Source organism: Phocoena phocoena, chromosome 15 (genome assembly GCF_963924675.1).
Source record: "Phocoena phocoena chromosome 15, mPhoPho1.1, whole genome shotgun sequence".
Taxonomy (NCBI): domain Eukaryota; kingdom Metazoa; phylum Chordata; class Mammalia; order Artiodactyla; family Phocoenidae; genus Phocoena; species Phocoena phocoena.
In genome coordinates, this window is record NC_089233.1 from 81514521 (window position 1) to 81538891 (window position 24371).

Sequence of the window (24371 nt, forward strand, 5' to 3'; positions counted from 1 at the left end):
TATTTCTTGTTCTCCCCACACGGCCAGCCTGTCCATAAAAGCCTGGGTTGCCCCGACCGGACTGTTTCTTGAACATGCCTAGAGGGTCATCACCTCCAAGTCCCGTGGATGCACGTGGAGGAGCCCAGCCTCCAGCGTGTGGTCAGGGACATTCTCTTCAAGAGGTGACTCGAGCTGAGATCTGAAGGAGGATGAGTCATTCGTGCAAAGATCCGGCAGAAGAGCGTTCAGGGCAGGAGGACTGGCATGGGCAAAGGTCCTGAGGTGGAAGCAAGCTTAGTGCATCGCAGGAAAGTAAGAAAACGATGCAGCTGGAGGGAAATTAACGGGAGGCGTAGCAGCTCGGGAAGCCGATCAGGCAGGGCAATCTGGTAGGGAGTTTAGGTTTTGTTCTAAATGGGGTTCTAAGCAACTGGACATTTTTAAACAAGAGACCAAAAGTCTGATTTATGTGTATAAAATACCACTCTCTGCAAATCAAAACTACAATGAGGTATCACTTCACACTGTCAGAATGGCCATCATCCAAAAGCCTACAGATAATAAATGCTGGAGAGGGTGTGGAGAAAAGGGAACCCTCCTACACTGCTGGTGGGAATGTAAATTGGTGTGGTCACTATGGAAAACAGTATGTAGGTTCCTCAAAAAACTAAAAATAGTGCTACCATGTGATCCATCAATCCCACTCCTGGGCATATATCTGGAGAAAACCATACTTTGAAAAGATACATGCACCACAATGTTCATAGCAGCACTATTTACAATAGCCAAGACGTGGAAGCACCCTAAGTGTCCATCGACAGAGGAGTGGATAAAGAAGATGTGGTACATGTATATTATACAGTGGAATATTACTCAGAGCCATAAAAAGAATGAAATAATGCCATTTGCAGCAACACGGATAGACCTAGAGATTATCATACCAAGTGAAGTAAGCCAGACAGAGAAAGACAAATATACCAAATATCATTCTGGCTGGTGTCTAGAGACTGAATTGTAAGGGGAAGCGTGCAATAACGGATGTGAGGAGAAGGCTTAGAGTCCACGTGACCTCGGACAAGTCATTTGACCTCTCTGACCCTCCATTTCCTCATCTGTAAGATGGGAATAAGAAAACCTCCCTCTGAGGCAGTTGAAAATTAAGTGACATAATGGCTTCAGTGCCCCCAACACAAGTCCCCATTCAGTGTAGTCCACTGTTACCTACCTTTTCTGGGAGAGGAACTCCCCAAGATTTCTCACATTTTAAAAATTCTTTTATGACACAAATTTTGATAGTCTTTGTTATTAAAACTCTAAGACATTAATTGACTGCAGGAGATGTCTCTGGACCAACTATAATGAAATACTATTCTGAAGGGAATCATGTTATAGCAACATATTTAGGATTTTCCTTTGCTGGGACTTTACATCCTTTAAGATGCTGGCTGCTGCTCTGAAGGCTGTAAGTGCAAAGTAAACTGTGTCTCCATTTTGGACACAGCTGTGGGTGCCCAATGGGGTGAGTGATCACACAAGCCCATTGTTCTCTGGACAAGCATCCCCGCCTTTTGCAACAGGCAAATCCACTGGCCAAGCTGATGCCAATCTGGGCACTTCAAAGCAACTGCCATGTTGAAGCAACTGCTCTGTCTAAAGATACACAGTATCTTATTTCTAGACAAGTGGAAGCACGTCTCAGATGATGGGCTTTTTCTTTTCAGACTATGTTAGATGTATTTCATGGGGATTGTGATGATGGGTTGGAGATTGTGTTTTGTTTTCCCATTTCTTCCCAGTGTGGACAGTTAAAGTATCATTTTCATAAAGGTAAAATCATGACTCTCATGCGAATATAAAATGAACTCATGTCAAAGAGTTTATTAAACTGAGTAATTAATGAAGGAACCAGAAAAACAGTTAAAAGAGCATTTGAGGATCTAGGTATCTGGAGACAATTCAATACAGGAATATTGGGATAGGATCGCAGGGCTAGACACAAATCTGGTTAAAATCCAACCAACAAGATAATAAACCATTAACATTTCAGGTTATCTTTTCTTACTGAACAGAAGTTACTGGCTTCTTTAACTGGAAAAAAAAGTCCACAAGGTAGCAAGTAACTTTACTAAGTCAGGACCTTTAATCAATACGCTTTATAAGATTCGAAACCTCCCTTCCCTCTAAATGCTTCATCTCTGCTCGATTCTCTAAAGCTGAGCACCCATATTCATGTGAAACCAACTGACAGCACATTGAAGGGACAGTACTAGAGTGGGCAGACTAGCCAGGCCTCGAGGTCCATCTTCTGGACATCTCAGGGGTGATTCTTACTGAAAGCCATCAAAAAGAGTGGCCAGAGAGTCAGAGAGCTTCCTTCTTCTTAGACAGAAATAGGAGCTCTCACCTTGGTGCTGTGTGTCTCTTTACCTTCCAAAGACTTGAACCTAAGGCATCGCATCACTCATCCTTAACCACCCATTAACTAACCAAGTAGCCAGTGAGCACCTACTGTGTGCTGGAATCTGGGGATACAGTAAGAGCAGGAAAGTGTGGTCCCTGCTCTCCTGGACGTTATTCTCTGCAGGGAGACAGATGCCAAATAGATGATCGCCCACTTAATGATTAAATACAAGGGTCATAAATCCTGATACGGAAAGGTGTTAAGAAAAAAAAATGGGGAGAGCTAGCTTAGTCTGGAGGAATATGGGTAACGAGGCATCATCTTTCAAGGAAAGGACACTTTAAATTAATCTGAAAGGATGAGAGGGGTTTCACGGGGAGCAGGGGGGCAAGGTGCTAACTGTTTTGGGTAAAGGGAACAGCTTGTGTGAAGGATTCGAGGACCCCAAAAGGGTGGCGCTCCTGAGTGGGTGGTGAGGAAGTGACGCCATGAGGCTGGACAGGAGAGCAGGGGCCTGGAAGTTTTAGCAGAGTTGGGGCTTCATCCAAAGGGTGCTGGGGAGCCGTCGAAGGGCCGTAGGGTGAGGAATGACACGATCAAAATTTGTGTCCGGGCTTCCCTGGTGGCGCAGTGGTTGGGAGTCCGCCTGCCAATGCAGGGGACACCGGTTCAAGCCCTTGTCTGGGAGGATCCCGCATGCCGCGGAGCAACCGGGCCCGTGTGCCACAACTACTGAGCCTGCGCTCTGGAGCCTGTGAGCCACAACTACTGAGCCTGTGAGCCACAACTGCTGAAGCCGCACACCACAACGAAGAGTAGCCCCGCTCGCCGCAGCTAGAGAAATTCCGTGTGCAGCAATAATGCAGCCAAAAATAAAGTAAATAAAATAAATAATTTAAAAAAAAAAAAAATTTGTGTCCCTGGAAAGTCCAGCACTGGGAACAGTGCTGGTAAATACTCAGTAAACATTGGCAGAATTCGTGAAGGAGCACAGGGCTGGCCCGAGGGGATGCTTCCCAGGATCCCTGGCTGTTAGCTCTAACTCAGCTCTTTGCTTTCCAGTTGAACCTCATAAACTCACTCAACCTCAGACAAGTAAGGCTTCATACCATCCCTCTAGCTGAGGATCTGTGGTTCGCCATGGATGAAAGAGAAAATCTCCGCAGGCGGCAATGACCCTCACTGTACACCAGCCCGTAACGCTTCAGGCCCTTCTTCCTTCTTTGAAAAATGAGTTAACAGTGGAGATGCCCCAGGGAGGTAACGCCCTTCCCAAACTGCAAAAACATTTCAAGTTTTCTTGACAAAGATTTTAAAACGAATGCGCCATCCAACCAAGAGCTAATGCACAGGGTATGTTAGGGTGCAAGGAAATGGGCAGTTTCATTCAAGGGTCAGGGTGGGCAGATGTGGAAATGACTCAGACCTCGCTGGAGGGCCGTGAGCAGCCTGGAAGGGGGAGCCCCAATGATTTCCACCTGCAACTCCCCTCCCACAAATGTGTCTGTGGAAATAACAGGGGGAGTTGCAGATGGTTGGCTCTCAAGGTAATCATTTCAGCATTGTTTGTAATCGCTAAAAACTGGAATTAGCTAAAATGTCCCCAGATCAGGAAGTTCGAGTATGGGTCACTCATACAATGGAGAACCATTCTGCTGTTTAAAAGGATAGTGAAGAAAACTGTTTATAGGCCGAGGAAGATGTTCACAATCTATTTTTAAGTGGGGAAAAGCAGATTATAAAACTGGATGTATCATATTCTTATTATGTTTTTTTAAACATCTTTATTGGAGTGTAATTGCTTTACAGTGATGTGTTAGTTGCTGCTGTATAACAAAGTGAATCAGCTATATATATACATATATCCCCATATCTCCTCCCTCTTGCGTCTCCCTCCCACCCTCCCTATCCCACCCCTCTAGGTGGACACAAAGCACCAAGCTGATCTCCCTGTGCTATGCAGCTGCTTCCCCCTAGTTATCTATTTTACATTTGGTAGTGTATATATGTCCATGCCTCTCTCTCACTTCGTCCCAGCTTACCCTTCCCCCTCCCCATGTCCTCAAGTCCATTCTCTACGTCTGCATCTTTATTCCTGTCCTGCCCCTAGGTTAAAATATAATTGTTACTCTAAGTACGTATATGAACATGTAGGTTCAAGAAAAGGTCTGGAAAGACACAACCAAAGAAGTAACAGTAGTGACCTGTGGTTGGCGGCACTGTAGGTGCTTTTGGTTTTTTCTATTTTCTTATCATCATTTTGTATTCTTTTATGAACTTTCATCGCTTTTGTAGCAAGGAAAAAAAGGCTCATGTACAAAAATGTGCGTGATCTCCTAGGATCTCAGCTGCTGTAGATTTTGTGGAGTATTTTCAGTGCTTATTTGCCTGCAAGGAGGATTTGATTCTACTTAGTCTTCTCAGATATACATGCATGTGTTTCCCCAAATCCACAGACCTGATTGTGGGTTTAAGATGGTATTCTTCAGCAGTCGGCCATCCAATTCCATTTTTGTGACAGAAAAAGAAAACATTATTATGCAAAAAAAAAACTGCATCAGTTCTCAACCAATGTAATGGGAGGATTGGTCGTTTCTGCTTTATTTATAAACTGTATATATTAGGGGCTAGTGGGTATAAAAAGTATAATTAACTAAATTTGATTTTTTAAAAAGGCAGCCGGAAGGATGAATACCAAAATGCTGTAAATAGTTACCTCTGAGTGGTGGGATTGTAGGTAATTTTCACTTTCTTCTTTTTGCTTCTCTACGTTTCCTAATTTTTCTGTAATGCACTGATATAATAAGGGATGGAGGCGATTACTTTAAAACCCACAGAAACAAATTGCATTCTTTTATTGACAGCAGAAAATTCCAGTAAGAAAGGGTTTTACCATTGTTGTCGTTACAACAGGTGGTTTTGCGTTTTTTGGAGGACTGTGTGGCTTACAAAAAGAGCATGGGTCTGAGAATTAGGAGACTGCCCGTGTTTTGATCCTGGCTGTATAGACTAGTCACTCACCCCCTGCGTCTTTGTTTCATTGCACGTGAATAAATGAACATTGATGGAGCCTCGCCTATGCGCCTGGGTACATGCTTGATGCTGGGGAGAGAGCAGCAAATTGAGTGAGGTCTGGTCCCGGAAGTCATGGAATTTCCAGTTCCAGTCGGGAGAAAAACAACCACCAGGCAAAGGGCAGTAGAATCATCTTGACACTTTACAGCCAAGCATTACTGAGCACTTAGCAAATGCCAGGCACTGTTCAATGAGCTTTCTACACTTACCAACCCATTTAATTCTCACAATAACTCCATCAGGTAGATGGTACTATTATTCCCATTTTACAGACAAGGAAACTGAGGCCCAAAGAGAGTAGCTAATTTACTCAAGGGCACACAGCTAGGAAGTCACAGAGTCAGGATTTCAACCCAACTCTGCTAGGCTGCCCTCTAACTAGGGGGGTCATAAATTAAATCAGGACCGTGAGAGGGGAGAGACTGGACCTGGTCTCAGGGTGGAGGTAATACTTCCTGGAGGATCTGACATTTCACCTGAGACCACGCCCCACACTCCCCAAGGATGGGTAGAAATAAATCAGGCAAACAACAGGGACAGGGCCTCTGGGGTCGAGGAAACAAGATAAATGAGCAGCTGTGACTGGGTGCTAAGCGAGTGGTATGGCTGCAGTGGTTATTGGCAATGATAACAACCGTGAATTCTTTCGCCCCTGCCCCCAGATGCTCTTGGCCAGGGCACTTTATGACAACCACCCCGACTGTGCCGATGAGCTGGCTTTCTGCAGAGGAGACATCCTGACCATTCTGGAACAAAATGTGCCAGAAAGCAAGGGCTGGTGGAAGTGTTTGCTTCATGGGAGGCAAGGCCTGGCCCCTGCCAACCGCCTTGAAATCCTCGTGGAGGCCCCTGCCGACAGACCCTGTCCCCCTTTCCTGAGAGGCCCGGAAGATGCTTCCACCAGCTCCCAGGAGACCTATGAAGTGCCCACCCCGCTCAACCCCTCATCTCCAGGCCCTGTGTACGAGCAGATGAGGAGCTGGGTGGAGCGGCCTCCGCCTCCCACCGTCCAAGTCTATGAAGTCCCTGACCCGCCTGCCAGCGCCAGAATCGTCTGTGAAAAGACTCTAAGCTTTCCAAAGCAGGTAAGCCTGTTTCTGGACAGAAGAAATAGGTCAAGGGGTATGTAGCACCCAGGGGCTTAACTACCCTTGAATCGTGGGCTTCCGTCAGGAGATCAAACGTACAAGGTGGGAACCAGATGGCCGGGGTGAGTGGATGAGCTTGTGTTTGGCGCCCACTTTGGTTGTCATTAAGACTCTGGGTACCCTGGCGGTTCCTGGCTCGCCAAGACACCCACACTTTGCAGGAAACGAAATGCTTAGTCAAGCTGTGTGTGAAAGCATCCCAACAGTCATGGTGGTGTTCTTTTACACCAGGAACACTAAGATGGCTAGTGGTAAGTGGAGGGGTTGAATTTCCATGGGTCAAAGGCAGGAAATCACTCATCAGATTTAAAATTTGTATTCCTTTCAATCCAGAAACTTTCCTTTCAGAATAGCTGCAGAAATATACAAGAAGGCAGAAATAGATCTGGACGAGGAGGCCATAGGCACTATAGCATTATTTGTTACAGGGAAAAATCCAGGATGCCTAAATGTGTATTCATGGGGTATTTGTTACATAAATTTCGGCATAACCCTATGATGAGCTACTATGCAGTTGTGAAAAAAAGATGAAGCAGTCCTATAAGGTATTTATAAGTGGGAACAAAGAACCATTTAAATAAAAACCAACCTAACAAAGAAAAACTCAAAAAAAAATTGTGTGTGTATGTGTGCATTGAAAAGAATACACACCGACGGTGGTTACGCTTAGGAAGTGGAACTGGTTAAGGAGAAAGTGAAAGAAGGCATTAAGCGGGGACCTTTATTTTATTCGCTCCTGTGTCCCCAGCATCTGGGACCATGCCTGGCATGGGGTGGGTACTTGATAAATATTTGATGAACAAAGAGACTAGGAAGTTGATTTGTGCGTTATGTAGAGCACGTGTTACTTCTGTAGTTTTTAAAAATAACAATTTTTAAAAAACAGAGGAAAAGAAGCGCTCAGTAAATGCAGAATGAAACTGTCGTTTTTTTTTTTTAAAGAAGGAAAGGAGTTAAAAGAAGAGAAAAATAATGTACTGTTTTTCCCCAAGCCCTGGCCTTCATGAAGTGTTAAGAATGTAGAACAGATTTGCATATGGTCTTCAGTCACTGCAGGCATTTCCTGCCGTCACACACTTTGCTTTCAGCTCAGATGACACATCCCACCCGGGCCCAGCTCTGCATGGAAGTCCCGGTGAGGTCCGTGTCCAGGAAGGCCCACTCCTCCCATGTATGTGCTGGCCCCCATCCCCCAGCCCCCCCCCCTCCAGCAATATCCCACCTACCATGCAGGCCTCCTCCACACTAGCTTCTTCAAACAAGGTGTTGATTCCTTAAGAGATTTTGAGTACTTCAGATTTCCTAGCTCCCGGGGGCTGCCATGCAGAGAACCAGCTGTTACACAGAACAGCTGCCACTCGTAGGCACTGGCTGCAGACACCAGAAGGAGGCAGCTCAGTCTCCAGCGTCCATCCGTGAGGTGGACCCCAAGTCACTTTATGGGAACAACTGGCCCAGATCTAGGCCTGACACACTCAGCTGTCATCTGAGCAGCTGACTCGGTGCTGGCTTCTCTCAGAACAACAAGTGGCCTGGGCTGAAGTTAATTGAGTTGCTTTTCAAAGCCACTAAAAGACACACACAAAAAATCAAAGGCCCCCAAAAAGGACAGCAGCTGCAATGTCCACTGTTCCCCAGGGATCCCAAACCCCCAGCACAGTGCCAGGCTCCTGCAAGGTGTTCTGTAAACATTTACGGAACGAATGAAATGACCGGATCTAACCTAAGGCTTCACAACCGTGGACTCACTGTCAACTTCTAGACTGACAATGGTATGAAAGGAGAGATGAGTTTACCATCCTAACTCAGAAAAGGGCCAGGGCATTAGCTGTAACATTTGTCCTTGACATGAAGCGTGGAGCTCTCACTGGTGCAGGCTGTGGCCACGGACAGAAACCACGGCTGCCAGAGGGGAATTTAGAAGCGAGGGACTCCTCACCACTCAAGCAGGTCTTGCTGTGGCCCCAGTAAAACACGTGGGGAACTTTCCTTCCTTTCACTCCTGCTTAAGTTCCCTCCATCGCTGCCCTGTCTATATTTTTGCTCCCTCCTGCCTCCCTTTTTTATTGCCTTCTCCATGCTTGGGGGTCTTTTAAAGCAAGAGATGCCATCTGTGGCTTAGAAATCAGGAATCCAGGTTCACTTGGCTTTTGGGGCAGCCACAGCTATGCTGGGTGATTGGAGACATCCAGCACCCCTCTGTACTTCTCTTTCTTGCTCTGTATCAAGAGAGGGTGGGGCTCCATCATTTCTAAGTTCACCTCAAGTTGTATCTTTTGGTGATTCTGAATAATTTTGCTTCTTCCTCTGCTACAAGAAGGAAGGAGCTAGAAGAATGCAAGATGATAATCAGTTAAGAATCTTTTGATTCACAGAAAAGGCAGACATCTTCTCCAAGTTCGGGTAATCTAGCGGTGAGCCTTGAGTCTGAGACCGCCCAGAAAATATTCCATTCTGAGCAGAAGCAGACATTGGTAAAACCAAGCACGTCCAGCCATTATCTTTGAGCTGTTTTCCAACGGGCGGTTCACAGGGTTGGCACACGGCCCGGGGGACCCATTACAGAGATTCCCCGGGTTGAGTATCTCTAGATTAAGGTTGGCCAAAAATTAAAAACCAAGAAGGTGGAAGTATGTCACCTGTCTCAAGTTGTCCTAATAAGGGATTCTTCGTCTTTCTAGCTGGAAGAGACCCGTGTAGATTAGAACAACTCTTCGCTTTACAAATGAGGAAATTGATTCCCAGGGAGGTGAAAGGCCCATCCAGGGTCACACCCTGATGAGTACTAGAGACCAAAGTTTCTTTGTTGTGTCTGTCTCTGTCTCCACCCCTGGGCTGACAACACCCAAGGCAGAGCCCTTGGCCTACCCTTGATCTTGTTCACCTGGCTCTGTGGCTGACGCTATCTATTTTGTTTTATTGAAGTTTAACCTATAGATACTAAGGGTACATAGTTCAGTCGCTAGCATCCGGATCTAGAAAAAGAACGAAACTAGCATCCCAGAAGCCCCCTCCCACCTCTCCCAGCCACTTCCCCCCAGGGTAACCACTGTCTTGAGCTTTGTTTCAATTTTTATTCCAACTTCCTTAATATAACATGCCGGCCTCTCTTAAAAAAATAATAAAATAAAATGACCATACAAAGAAGGTATTTGATTTTGGTTTAAATTCAGAGAGGGTAATCTTTTGTATTTCAAGTAAGAAGGTTAGATTTCCTGATGAAATTGCTTTTAGACCCTCTAGTTCTCAAACTGGAGCTTCCTTCTGTCCTCCAAACCTTTCAAAACCACGTTTCTCAAAACAGGTTTCTTAACTGATTGCCATCTACATTTTCCGAGAAACACTGGGCATTTTTGAACTGACTTCTTTCCACCTAAAATTCCAAACACAGGAAAGTCCCCTTGTAGTCTGTAGGTTGTCTCTTGGGTAAGTGTGACCCACAAAGTCAGCTGGACCTGTGGTGATTGGGGAGTGGTAGGCGGTGGAACCGTGTTTGGACAGGCTCTGCTGTGGGAGAGAGCCCGCTGTGTTCCAATAAGGAGGGGGGTGGGCAGGGAGGAAGGAAGGTGATGGCTGACAACTGGGGACACACCATGCATAGTCCCTGGGGTTGGGCAGGTCATGGCCTGCAAGGAGCTTGGAATTAACTCAGAGCATAATGGGGAACCATTGCTGAGTTTGTCCTAGAGAGATCCGTCGAAGACCAGCAGGGACCAAGTCCGGTTTACTAATCTGCGGCAGCGAAGGGGATCACAGAGCGGAGGATCAGGTAGCACCTGTAAAGCCCCCCTGCCTGCCTCATTCACGGCTGCATCCTTAGCATCATTAGACAAACATTAATAACCCAGCATTCGAATCACAGCCTGGGATCCCTAGAGAACAGGAGAATCACCCGGGAAACTTGATGATACAGCAGTTTTTCAGTTTCTCCATCAAGGCTCAGAAATTCCGTACCACGGACACGGAGCCCAGGAATCTGCATTCCAGCCTGCTTCCCAGGTGAGGCTGATGCAGGCAGCTATGGGCCAGCATGTGAGGAAGACTGCCCTCCACCATGGACCTCCCCATCAGTGTGCTGCTGTTCCCAGTCTCAGAGCGAAGGGCCTCTAATTAGAGGTGCCCAGAGAATGTCCCAGTGTGTCAGAGCTGCCTTTGCTGTCTCATGACCCGTGGACTCAGCGGTGATGTTTCTTTCCCTCAACTCTTCTTTTTCTCCCCAAGGCCCTCTTCACAATTCCCAGACCTGCTCGGACCTCGTTGCCAGCTCTGCCTTGCCAGGTGTACGATGTGCCTGCCCAAAGCCGGTGCCTCCCAGCCCTAAAGGTGAGCCTCAGCCGTGGCCCTGCTCTTCCCACACCTCTCCATCCATCGTGGGGTCTCAGGGTCATGCAGACCCTGCATTTCAGCTTTACCACTGAGATATCTCCTGGAGCATCAGTCCTGACTCCAAAGGACACATCTTCCCTCAGAAACCAGCTTTGTGCCCAGGGAGCCCAGACCTGCTCAGGAGAACATTGCTACTATTTGAATTCTGAATATTTAAAACTTTTTTACTTTTCATTTGTAATAGATTCTTTATATCCACGCATATGTATACACACAAACATACACATACACATATCTGCACTTTTTTTTTTTTTTTCGGTTTCCAAAGCACTTTTATTTCGGCAGGCGCGATCTTAGTTCTCCTGCAGTGGGAGTATGGAGTCTTTTTTTTTTAATAGATCTTTATTGGAGTATAATTGCTTCACAATACTGTGTTAGTTCTGTTGTACAACAAAGTGAATCAGCCATATGCATACACATGTCCCCATATCCCCTCCCTCCAGAGCCTCCCTCCCACCTTCCCTATCCCACCCCTCTAGGTCATCACAAAGCACCAAGCCGATCTCCCTGTGCTATGCTGCTGCTTCCCACTAGCTAACTATTTTATATTCGGTAGTGTATATATGTCAGTGCTACTCTCACTTCGACCTAGCTTCACCCTCCCACCCCGTGTCCTCAAGTCCACCCTCTGTATCTACATCTTTATTCCTGCCCTGTAACTAGGGTCATCAGTACCTTTTTTTTTTTTTTTTAGATTCCATATATATGTGTTAGCATACGGTATTTGCTCTTCTCTTTCTAACTTATTTCACTCTGTATGACAGACTCTAGGTCCATCCACCTCACTACAAGTAACTCAATTTCATTTCTTTTTATGGCTGAGTAATATTCCATTGTATATATGTGCCACATCTTCTTTATCCATTCATCTGTCGATGGACACTTAGGTTGCTTCCATGTCCTGGCTATTGTAAATAGTGCTGCAATGAGCATTGTGGTACATGTCTCTTTTTGAATTATGGTTTTCTCAGGGTAAATGCCCAGTAGTGGGATTGCTGGGTCGTATGGTAGTTCTAGTTTTAGTTTTGTAAGGAACCTCCATATTGTTTTCCATAGTGGCTGTATCAATTTACATTCCCACCAACAGTGCAGGAGGGTTCCCTTTTCACCACACTCTTTCCAGCATTTATTGTTTTTAGATTTTTTTGATAATGGCCATTTTGACCGGCATGAGGTGATACGTCATTGTAGTTTTGATTTGCATTTCTCTAGTAATTAGTGACATTGAGAATCTTGCCATGTGTCTCTTGGCCATCTGTATGTCTTCCTTGGTGAAAAGTCTATTTAGGTCTTCCACCCATTTTTTAACTGGACTGTTTGTCTTTCTGATATTTAGCTCCATGAGCTGTTTGTATATTTTGGAGATTGATCCTTTGTCCGTTTCTTCATTTGCAAATATGTTCTCCCATTGTGAGGGTTGTCTTTTTGTCTTGTTTATGGCTTCCTTTGCTGTGCAAAAGTTTTTAAGTTTAATTAAGTCCCATTTGGTTATTTCTGCTTTTCTTTCCATGACTCTAGGAGGTGGGTCAAAAAGGATCTTGCTGTGATTTATGTCGTAGAGTGTTCCGTCTACATTTTCCTCTAAGAGTTTTATAGTGTCTGGCCTTACATTTAGGACATTAATCCATTTGAGTTTATTTTTGTATACAGTGTTAGGGAGAGTTCTAATTTCATTTTTTACATGTAGCTGTCCAGTTTTCCCAGCACCACTTATTGAAGAGGCTGTCTTTTCTCCATGGTATGTTCTTCCTCCTTTGTCATAAATTAAGTGCCCATATGTGCGTGGGTTTATCTCTGGGCATTCTATCTTGTACCATTGATCTATATTTCTGTTTTATGCCAGTACCATGCTGTCTTGATTTCTGTAGCTTTGTGGTATAGTTTGAGGTTGGGGAGCCTGATCCCTCCAACTACGTTTTTCTTTCTCAAGATTGTCTTGGCTATTTGGGGTCTTTTGTGTTTCCATACGAATTGTAAACTTTTTTGTTCTAATTCTGTGAAGAATGCCATTGATAGTTTGATAGGGATTGCATTGAATCTGTAGATTGCTTTGGGTAGTATAGTCATTTTCACAATATTGATTCCTCCAATCCACGAACATAGTATATTTCTCTATCTGTTTATATCATCTTTGATTTCATTCATTAGTGTTTTTTTTTTTAATTTATTTTTGGCTGCGTTGGGTCTTCGTTGCTGCACGCGGGCTTCTCATTGTGGTGGCTTCTCTTGTTGCGGAGCATGGGCCCTAGAGTGCGCGGGCTTCAGTAATTGTGGCATGCGGGCTCAGTAGTTGTGGCTCGCAGGCTCTAGAGCGCAGACTCAGTACTTGTGGCGCACGAGCTTAGTTGCTCCATGGCATGTGGGATCTTCCCGGACCGAGGATCCAACCTGGGTCCCCTGCATTGGCAGGCGGATTCTTAACCACTGTGCCACTAGGGAAGCCCCTTATCAGTATTTTATAGGTTTCTGAGTACAAGTCTTTTGCCTCCTTAGGCAGGTTTATTCCTAGGTATTTTATTCTTTTTGTTGCAGTGGTAAATGGGAGCGTTTCCTTAATTTCTCTTTCTGATTTTTCATTGTTGGTATATAGGAATGCCAGAGATTTCTGTGCATTAATTTTGTGTCCTGAAACCTTACCAAATTCATTGATTAGTTCTAGTAGTTTTCTGGTGGCATCTTTAGGATTCTCTATGTATAGTATCATGTCATCTGCAAACAGTGACAATTTTACTTCTTCTTTTCCAATTTGTATTCCTTTTATTTCTTTTCCTTCTCTGATTGCTGTGGCTAGGACTTCCAAAACTATGTTGAATAAGAGTGCCAAGAGTGGACGTCCTTGTCTCGTTCCTGATCTTAGTGGAAATGCTTTCAGTTTTTCACCTTTGAGTATGATGCTTGCTGTGGGTTTGTCATATATGACATTTATTATGTTGAGATAGGTTCCCTCTATGCCCATTTTCTGGAGAGTTTTTATCATGAGTGGGTGTTGAAATTTGTTAAAAGCTTTTTCTGCCTCTATAGAAATGATCATATGGTTTCTATTCCTTAATTTGTTAATGTGGTGTATCACATCGATTGATTTGCGTTATTGAAGAATCCTTGCATCCCTGGTATAAATCCCACTTGATCATGCTGTATGATCCTTTAACTGTTTTGTTGGATTCTGTTTGCTAGTATTTTGTTCAGGATTTTTGCATCTATGTTCATCAGTGATATTGGTCTATAATTTTCTTTTTTTGTGATATCTTTTTCTGGTTTTGGTATCAGGGTGATGTTGGCTTCATAGAATGAATTTGGGAGTGTTTCTCCCTCTGCAATTTTTTGGAAGACTTTGAGAAGGATCGGTGTTAGCTATTCTCTAGATGGTTGATAGAATTCACTTGTGAAGCCATCTGGTCCAGGACTTTTGTTTGTTGGAAGATTTTTAATTACGGTTTCAATTTCATTGCTTGTGATTGGTCTGTTCATATTTTCTATTTCTTCCTGGTTCGGTCTTAGAAGGTTATACCTTTCTAAGAATTTGTCCATTTCTTCCAGGTTGTCCATTTTATTGGCAAATAGTTGATTGTAGTAGTCTCTTATGATACTTTGTATTTCTGTGGTGTCCGTTGTAACTTCTTTTTTCATTTCTAATTTTATTGATTTGCATCCTCTCCCTTTTTTTCTTGATGAGTCTGGCTAAGGGTTTATCAATTTTGTTTATCTTCTCAAAGAACAAACTTTTAGTTTTATTGATCTTTGCTCGTGTTTTTTTCATTTCTATTTCATTTATTTCCTCTCTGAGCTTTATGATTTCTTTCCTTCCACTGACTTTGGGTTTACTTTGTTCTTCTTTCTCTAGTTGTTTTAAGTGTAGGGTTAAATTGTTTATTTGAGATTTTTCTTGCTTCTTGAGGTGAGGTTGAATTGCTATAAACTTCCCTCTTAGAATTGCTTCTGCTGCATCCCATAGGCTTTGGGTCATCGTGTTTTTGTTGTCATTTGTTTCTATGTATTTTTAAATTTCTTCTTAGATTTGTTCAGTGATCTCTTGGTTATTTAGTAGTACACTGTTTAGCCTCCATGTATTTGTGTTTTTTATAGTTTTTTTTTTCCTGTAATTTATTTCCAATCTCATAGTGTTGTGTTCAGAAAAGATGCTTGATACGATTTCAATTTTCTTAAATTTTCCAAGGCTTGATTTGTGACCCAAGATGTGATCTGCCCTGGAGAATGTTGCATGTGCACTTGAGAAGAAAGTGTATTCTGCCACTTTTGGATGGAATGTTCTATAAATATCAATTAGGTATATGTGGTCTATTGTGTCATTTAAAGCTTGTGTTTTGTTATTTATTTTCTGTTTGGATGATCGGTCCATTGGTGTAAGTGGGGTGTTAAAGTTTCCTACTCTTATTGTGTTACTGTTGACTTCTCCTTTCATGGTTGTTAGCATTTTCCTTATGTACTGAAGTGCTCCTTTGTGGGGTGCATAAACATTTATAATTGTTATATCTTCTTCTTGGATTGATCCCTTGATGTAGTGTCTCTCCTTATCTCTTGTAACAGTCTTTATTTTAAAGTCTATTTTATCTGATATGATTATTGCTACTCCAGGTTTCTTTTGATTTCCATTTGCATGGAATATCTTTTTCCATTCCTTCACTTTCAGTCTGTATGTGTCCCTAGGTCTGAAGTGGGTCTCTTGTAGACAGCATATAGATGGGTCTTGTTTTGGTGTCCATTCAGCCAGTCTGTGTCTTTTGGTTGGAGCATTTAATCCATTTACATTCAAGGTTATTATTGATATGTATGTTCCTATTACCATTTTCTTAATTGTTTTGGGTTTGTTTTTGTGGGTCTTTTTTTTCTCTTTTGTTTCCTGCCTAGAGAAGTTTCTTTAGCATTTGTTGTAAAGCTGTTTTGGTGGTGCTGAATTCTGTTAGCTTTTGTCTGTCTAAAACGCTTTTGACTTCTCCACTGAATCTGAATGAGAGCTTTGCTGAGTAGAGTAATCGTTTTAGGTTTTTCTCTTTCATCACTTTAAGTATATCCTGCCACTCCCTTCTGACCTGCAGAGTTTCTGCTGAAAAATCAGCTGATAACCTTATGGGGATTCCTTTGTGTGTTATTTTTTGTGTTTCCCTTGCTGCTTTTAACGTTTTTTCTTTGAATTTAACATTTGTTAGTTTGATTAATATGTGTCTTGGTCTGTTTCTCTTAGGGTTTATCCTGCATGGGACTCTCTGTGCTTCCTGGACTTGGGTGACTATTTCCTTTCCCATGTTAGGGAAGTTTTCCACTATAATCTCTTCAAATATTTTCCCAGCCTTTTTCTTTTTCTCTTCTTTTTCTGGGACCCCTATAATTTGAATGTTGGTGTGTTTAATGTTGTCCCAGAGGTCTCTGAGACTGTCCTCAATTCTTTTCATTCTTTTTTCTTTATTCTGCTCCTCGGCAGTTATTTCCACCATTTTGTCTTCCAGCTCACTTATTTGTTCTTCTGCCTCCATTATTCTGTTATTGATTCCTTCTAGTGTATTTTTCATTTCAGTTATTGTGTTGTTCATCTCTGTTTGTTCTTTAGTTCTTCTAGATCTTTGTTAAACATTTTTTATATTTTCTCAATCTGTGCCTCCATTCTATTTCCAAGATTCTGGATCATCTTTACTATCATTACTCTGAATTCTTTTTCAGGTAGATTGCCTATTTTCTCTTCATTTATTTGGTCTTGTAGGTTTTTACATTGCTCCTTCATCTGTGACATATTTTTTTGCCGTCTCATTTAAAAAATTTTTTTTTAATTTTTTATGAGTGGAATTGTGTTCCTTTCTTACTGGTTGTTTGGCTTGAGGCTTCCAACACTGGAGTTTGTAGGCTGTTGGGTAGAGCTGGGTCTTGATACTGAGATGAGGACCTCCGTGAGACTTTACTCTGATGAATATTTCCTGGGGTCTGAGGTTCTCTGTTAGTCCAGTGGTTTGGACTTGGAGCTCCCACCGCAGTAACTTCTGCCCCACCCCCAGTACATGAATCAAGATCCCCCAAGCCACATGGGGTGGCAAAAAAAAAAGAAAAAAAAGAACAATATCATAGTAAAAAATAAAATTAGACTAGGAAACTAACAGATATATTAGAAAGAACATAAAAATAAAAATATACATGAATCAGCAACTGGAAGATACATCACTACCACAATAGTAAAAAAGAGGATGAGGGAAAAGAAAAAAAAAGGAAAAGAAAAAGCAAAAAAAGGCGGGGTGGGGAGAAGGCCTTGGCTGTGGAGGGCAGGGCCTAAGCAAGGGTGGGTTTGGGTGGTGGGCAGGGCCTATGCTCAGGACCCACAGGGCTGGAAAAGTCCCTGAGGGCTGTGGGGGGTGGGGCTTAGGCTCAAGGAACAGAAGGGGCCCAGGAGTGCCCCCCACCCCTGGTCTCAGAGGGCAGGGGACCTCACCTGGGAACCCAGCAGGCTTCCTGGGCTCGAGTAGGCAGGGCAATCGCCCTCCGCTCCTCTCCCTCTCCTCCCGGAGGGCCTCTCCTGCCTGCCTTTCTTGATCTCCCTGGCCTCCCTCCTCTGCCCCCGGGACCCACGTGACCTTGAGGGGACTTTGGCGGGGCGGCTACCAGCCGGAGCTCAGCAGGCTCCCCGGCCCCAGTGGGAGGGGTAATCACCATTCACTCCCCTCCCGTTCTTCCTGGAGAGGCCCTCCTGCCTGCCTCCCCTGGTCTCCCCAGCCTCAGGGGCACCAATCCTGTCTGGCCCCCATTTCTTCTCCCCGCTCAGTCCTCCCATGTCCTACCAGTTCACTTGGGGGTTCCTCCCGTCTCCTTGGGCATCAGGGTCCCACACCAGCAGCCGGCAGGTGCCCTAGTTGTGGGGAGACGCTAACTTGGTGTCTTCCCACACTGCCATCTTGACTCCACCCCCCTGCACTTTTTAAAAGTAATAATATCATGAAGGATATACATCTTTTTTGTTGTTTTTTGGCTGCGTCGGGTCTTCGTTGCTGTGCGCAGGCCTTCTCTAGTTGCAGTGAACAGGGGGGCTTCTTTTGTTGCGGAGCACAGGCTCTAGGCACGTGGGCTTCAGTAGTTGCAGCACGCGGGCTCATTAGTTGCAGCACACATGCCCTGGAGCGTGTGGGCTTCAGTAGTTGTGGTGCAGGGGCTTAGCTGCTCCGTGGCATGTGGGATCTTCCTGGACCAGGGCTCGAACCCATGTCCCCTGCACTGGCAGGTGGATTCTTAGCCATTGCGCCACCAGGGAAGTCCCACATCACAGTCTTAACATTATCATTGGTTATCTTAACATTGATTATCTCTGGGGGCGGAAATTTTAGGTTTTGGGATTTTTTTTAACTTATTTGACTGTTACTAGTACATCACTTCTGTAAGACATGCTTCGTGTAATCAGAAAACAACTTCACTCACTTCTCAGCCCATCAAAATTGCCCCGTGGCTGTGTTCTCCCCTGCCCATCAATGCACATCGGAATGGCCTGGGTGCTTCACCCATGCCTGCTTCCTGGAACCACGCCCAGAGGCGCTGATGTTTGAGGTCTGGGTGGGCCCCGGGCAGCAGTAATTTTAAAGCTCCCAGATGGTTCTGGAGCACAGCCAGGGCTAAAGGCCACAGCTCTAGTCTAAATAAAAATTCAGGCCTGCTCTGTGACTTCCTGGTCCCTCACAGGTAATAATTAGTCTCAATGGAGGAATTTAATGTTCAGTGCAGACAATACGCAAAGTTCCTACTATATTTAAAGCGAAAGCTCGTGCTCTCTCAGCTTGTTTGCAGGGCCTGGGCTCCTGCTGCAGGGATGGAGGGCTGGCTGGATTCTCTGCTAGTTCCCTACCTCGGGTTCCTTCTCACTGGGTGACCTCAGGCTCCTGCGGGGCTGAGGGAAAGCAGGGAGGCAGGGCAGAGGTGGAAAGGTCCCGCATGCCTGGTTCTGCAGGAGGGATGTCACAGTGTTACCCCATGGAGGCAGTGAGCACTGCAGGCTGATTCTTTCTCTTAAGGGACATTTTTGCGAGTGCCAACCCCTCCCCGCCTCCCCCGATTGCCAGGTATCTCTTTCTCTCTCTCTCTCTCTCTCTCTCTCTCTCTCTCTCTGGCTGCGTGGTTTGTGAGATCTTAGTTCCCAACCAGGGATTGAACCTGGGCTCTCAGCAGTGAGGATTTGGAGCCCTAATCACTGGACCACCAGGGAAGTCCCATGCTGGATACCTCTTACCTGCAAGTTGCACAGGGTGGGCAGATGCTTCTCCTCTGGCCGGTGGCTGAAGGTTCCTCCCTGAGCTCCAGGCAGCCGGTCATCTCCAGCCTCACCCTCCTGAGATGCTCTCACCCTCTAGGCCTGGCTCCAGCTCCCATGCAGCCCACGTCTGGTCCACAGAGAACGCACAGGCTCCCTCAGCCGCAATGGACCCCAGGGCCAGGACTGGGGGGCGGGTGGGGTATGGAGAATGGGGCACTTTCTCCCCCAAAGTTTTAAACAAAGACACATTTGCAAGACTCACTTCACTTGCCTCGCCCTCGTCCCGGCCCTGTGGATCATATCTTTATTCAAAATGTTGATATTTTGTTCATCACGATTTTTTCGCATCAATTGTGATTTTAAGTGTATTGCATTAAAATATTATTTACCTTAGACACTGAGTTTGTTGGTGCACCTTTAAATGTTATGCCAAGGCAGGGGCTTCCCTTTGCTCTGCCTGGTCGCCGCCCTGAGAACAGACCCCCTCAGCCCAGCCACCACCCTGTGCTCTGTCAGAAGATTCTCACATTTAACTTTTCTCAAGCAGAGTTAGACATTGTGCACTATGACCCCAAGCTCAGGTGGCACAGCTCAAATCTCGGAAGGTTCCGTGGGGCACTTTCCACTTTGCCTGAAGGGAGTGAAAAGCATCCTTTCCTCCCCCCACTGAGAAGGGGAGAGCAGGACACTCACAGCCCAGCTCGCTCCAAAGAAACCCCCTCTCCAAATTCCAGCTTTTTCTCTCTTTCTTTACAAAACCTGTTTTGGTACTCTCTCACCTCGCTTTGGAACATGGAACCTGTTTTTCTTATCCTAAAATATGTACTTCCTAATTGTTGCACCAAAAAAAAGCCTATTATCTGTAGAGGCGCCATGTCTTTTGCTCATTACTGGGTGTATATATGTCCTATGGTTCAGTGTGTAGTCGTTAATAGCCACTCAGTAAATATTTGCAGGATGAATACATGAGTTACAAGCACAGGAAAATTTCTGCTGAGAAAAACAAGAAAGATAAAAGACATAGTAAGTCCCAATCTTCTATTTATTCTTCTTTAATTCAATCTTAAGGTGAACTAACAGGAGGAAATGAACTACCGTTTTTAACTGCAGCTACAGCTAATTCTCTCTATAGTTTGTCCCCACCTTCAATCGAGAAGTCACCTTTTCTAAAGCACAGAGTCCACTGTTGAAAATATACCCAGTAGAGCACACACTTCCACCATAAAAGCATCATGACTGAAATCCCCCAAGTCTTCAGTGATTTGTGTTTTCATTTGGAAAAACAAAAGAAACACTGGAGTGGAGAGAGTTTGTGATGTGCAGCCATCAGGAGGGAAAAATTCAAGTTGTCCTTCTTTGTGGTCTTTCCCCAGGAGCCAGGGAAGCAGCAGCAGCTATATGACATCCTCCCCAGCCCCCAAAAAGCAGCACTTGGTCCCCCTGCCAGCCAACCAAACGTAAGTAAGACGGGCGCTGAGATCCGATGCTATGCAGACCTGAACGGCCTCTGGGAAATGTTGTTTGCTTGGTCAAAATTAGGAATGCAGGGCTTCCCTGGTGACGCAGTGGTTGAGAGTCTGCCTGCCGATGCAGGGGATGCGGGTTCGTGCCCCGGGCCGGGAAGATCCCACATGCCGCGGAGGGTCTGGGCCCGTGAGCCATGGCCGCTGAGCCTGCGCATCCGGAGCCTGTGCTCCACAACGGGAGAGGCCACAACAGTGAGAGGCCCGCGTACCGCAGAAAAAAAAAAAATTAGGAATGCAAATCCCTCACAGCAGAACTTAACTTCACTGGAGGCAAAACTTGTAACTGCAATGGCGTTCAGGAACAGAACAAGCTACGTGGTTTAGATACATCCTTTGACTTCCATACGCCTCCGTTTCTTATTACAAACTTATGTGAGAATTGACATAATCCCTGCAAAACACCTAGTACACTGCTTGGCGCAGAGCAAGAGCTCAGTAGACTTTATTTTATTTTGTTTTATTTACTTTAATTAATTTATTTACTTATTTATTTATGCCTGTGTTGGGTCTTTATTGCTGCGGGCGGGCTTTCTATAATTGTGGTGAGCGGGGGCTACTCTTTGCTGCAGTACGCGGGCTTCTCATTGCGGTGGTTTCTATTGTTGCGGAGCACGGGCTCTAGGCGCGTGGGCTTCAGTAGTTGTGGCTCTTGGGCTTCAGTAGTTGTGACTCACGGGCTCCAGAGCGCAGGCTCAGTAGTTGTGGCGCACGGGCTTAGTTGCTCCGCGGCATGTGGGATCTTCCCGGACCAGGGCTCGAACCTGTGTCCCCTACGTTGGCAGGTGAATTCTTAACCACTGCGCCACCAGGGAAGTCCCATGAGCTCAGTAGACTTTAGATAAATGCTTCTTCTTATTGTATACCTTGGAGACATGTTGCATCAAGGTAGGTTTTTATTTGTATAAAAAGGAGGTGCCTTAATTTGAAATCTGTAATCCATGTTTATCGTTGGATTCTGTCACATGTATAAATAAATGTACCTATGCCCAATGTGGCAACTCAGCAGTGTCACAAAGGATGCATAGGAGTTTGTTAGACGGAAAGCAAGGGGTTGGGAAGACATTTAGAGCAGAGGAACCAGTTTGGGTAAAATTAAATATAGTGGTTCAAGAGAGCATTCTGTGTTCAGGGGAAGGTAAACAGCAAGGGCAGCTGGACCTTTAAGGAGGGTGGTGTCAGAAGCGGAGAGCAAGGAGGCTCAAAAGGAGGTTGGAGCCCAACTGTGTAGGGCTTGAGTGATAACAGCAGTGGGGAGCCACAGAAGAAGCGTGAGTAGGGGAGTGTCGATCAGATTTTTAAGAAGCACAGTGCCAAGCACTTGGTGGGTCCTCAGTATAATACACATGTGTCACCTGAGTCGCTCATACTGTCTTTTTATTGCTCCTAAACTGGGTGACTTTGTGTGGTTTTTCACAGGGGCAGAGTGTTCCCCTGATGTCAAGCATTGCCTTAAGGAGAGGCAGCTGCAACACGTTGCCAAGCCCTCAGAAATCCGAATGGATTTATGACACGCCAGTGTCTCCAGAAAAGGCTGATGTAAGAAACGCATCTCTAAGCAGCTTTGTGGAAAAATCGGGGCACCGTGCTCTCCCCAGGTACATGTCCAGTTTTCACAGCCCTCAGAACAGCAGAGCAAGGACCCTCAGTCCACACCCGCAGAAAAACGTGCCCATGCAGAAAAAACTCAGCCTTCCAGAGATTCCTCCTCATAGCTTTCCACCACCCAGGGATGCATTCCCTTTGGATGAAGGTGTCAGCTACAAGGTCCCTTCAAGCTTTCTGATCTCCCGAGTGGAACAGAAGAACACCAGGCTGAACATTTACGACGTCCCTAAAGCAGTGCTAAGTGTCCCCCAGGCTGGGAAAGAGCTGGGAAAAGCCGATGGGCCTTCAGAGAATTCCATGGACCATAATACCTCATGGTTCTCCGGACGGGCAGCATCGCTGTCTCCTGAGCCAGACGGCTTGTCCGTTTCCAGTTCTGACAGCAGAGCCAGCGTCCTTTCCTCATGTTCCTCCACGTCTAGCCACTCTTCTAGCTCCTTCTCGGAGGAGTCAGCCAAAGAGCTCCCGTTGGACCTGGACTTGGCCAAAGAGACAGTCACAGCTCTGCAGCACAAGGTGGACAACTCTGTCGCGGGCCTCATGCTCTTTGTCAGTAGGCAGTGGAGGTTCCGAGACTGCCTGGAGGCCAATATCCACGCGATCCGCAGGGCTGCCGACTGCATAGAGGAATCCTTGAGAGAATTTCTGGATTTCGCCTGCGGCGTCCGTGGGACCGCCTGTAACCTCACCGACAATAAACTTCAGGCCAAAATTAGGGATCAGCTACAGACAATCTCCAACTCCTACCAAATCCTGCTTGAAACAAAGGAAAGTCTGGAGAGCTGCGATTGGTCCCTGGAAGTCCTTGTGACCAACAAAGTTCACAACAGCCTGGATGACCTGGAGAGATTTGTCCTGACGGCGCGGATGGTTCCAGAAGACATCAAGAGGTTCGCCTCCCTCGTCATTGCCAACGGGAGACTCCTTTTCAAGCCGAACTGTGAAAAGGAAGACCCCATGCAATTGACCCCAAATGCAGAATTTAAGCTTGCAAAATCCATCCGCCTTCCCCAAAAGGAGATTGAATCATACCAAAGGAATGCTTCTTTTCAGAAACAAAGGGAAAGCGAACACCCTCCTGAACTATTAAAGAAAAATAGGACAGATGTTTGTGAACAGGTGAGTTCAGAGTTGGTATACTATAAGGGGACTTTCCATTTTTATCTGGAGTGGTCACCAGTAAGTTAGATGATGAGAATCTGTTTTATCATCTTTGGGGAGATAAGGGTTCCATTTTCCAGAAAATAAAATTCATGGAAGTAAAATTCTAGGTGAGCTCTTAGTAAGAAGTAAGATATGTATCTTAATATTAAGGCAGACAGGATGTCTTCTGGAAAATCTGGGGTTTTGGGCTTACCTCTGATGCTAGGATTAGAAAGGATTTTGAAAACCTTGTGAAACCTGTTCTTTGAACAAAATTTTTCATCACGTCATCAAGTTTCTTTGCATTTTTCACAGTTGTAAATTTCGTCATTGTCAGTGTGTTTCTTAGAAACAGAAGAGGAACTGTAAACACTCTTCCAAGTTGTGCCTGGTCCTAGCAGCCTCCAGACTCTACTTACTCTTAGGAATACTTTGCTCCGTGAGTCTAGACACTATAGAAAAGACCCTTAGTTCAAGAATTGCAAGTTGCAGGGCTTCCCTGGTGGCGCAGTGGTTAAGAATCAGCCTGCCAGTGCAGGAGACACGGGTTCGAGCCCTGGTCTGGGAAGATCCCACATGCCACGGAGCAACTAAGCCCGTGCGCCACAACTACTGAGCCTGCGCTCTAGAGCCCACACACCAAGAGCCCGTGCTCCGCAACAAGCCACTGCAATGAGAAGCCTGTGCACCGCAACAAAGAGTAGCCCCCGCTCGCTGCAGCTAGAGAAAGCCCACACGTGGCAAGGAAGATCCAACGCAGCCAAAAAAGAAAAAGAGAGAGAATTGCAAGTTGCAAGAAATGCAGCAGGTAACCTGGGGCCTGTGTCACGGAGATAACTCAGTGCTTTCAGCCCCAGTCTTGGTTTTCTGCT

General features: G+C 45.3%; 1 protein-coding gene across 1 annotated transcript in view; it reads left to right on the forward strand.

Annotated features, from left to right (window-relative positions):
• CASS4 (Cas scaffold protein family member 4) overlaps positions 1-24371 on the forward strand; it is a 44115-nt gene that overhangs the window by 15964 nt on the left and 3780 nt on the right. Inside the window, exons 2-5 of the mRNA XM_065893313.1 lie at positions 6121-6543; positions 10828-10929; positions 20599-20682; positions 22168-23475. Coding sequence (XP_065749385.1) covers positions 6121-6543; positions 10828-10929; positions 20599-20682; positions 22168-23475 — 1917 coding nt within the window. The remainder of the gene's footprint in view (positions 1-6120; positions 6544-10827; positions 10930-20598; positions 20683-22167; positions 23476-24371) is intronic.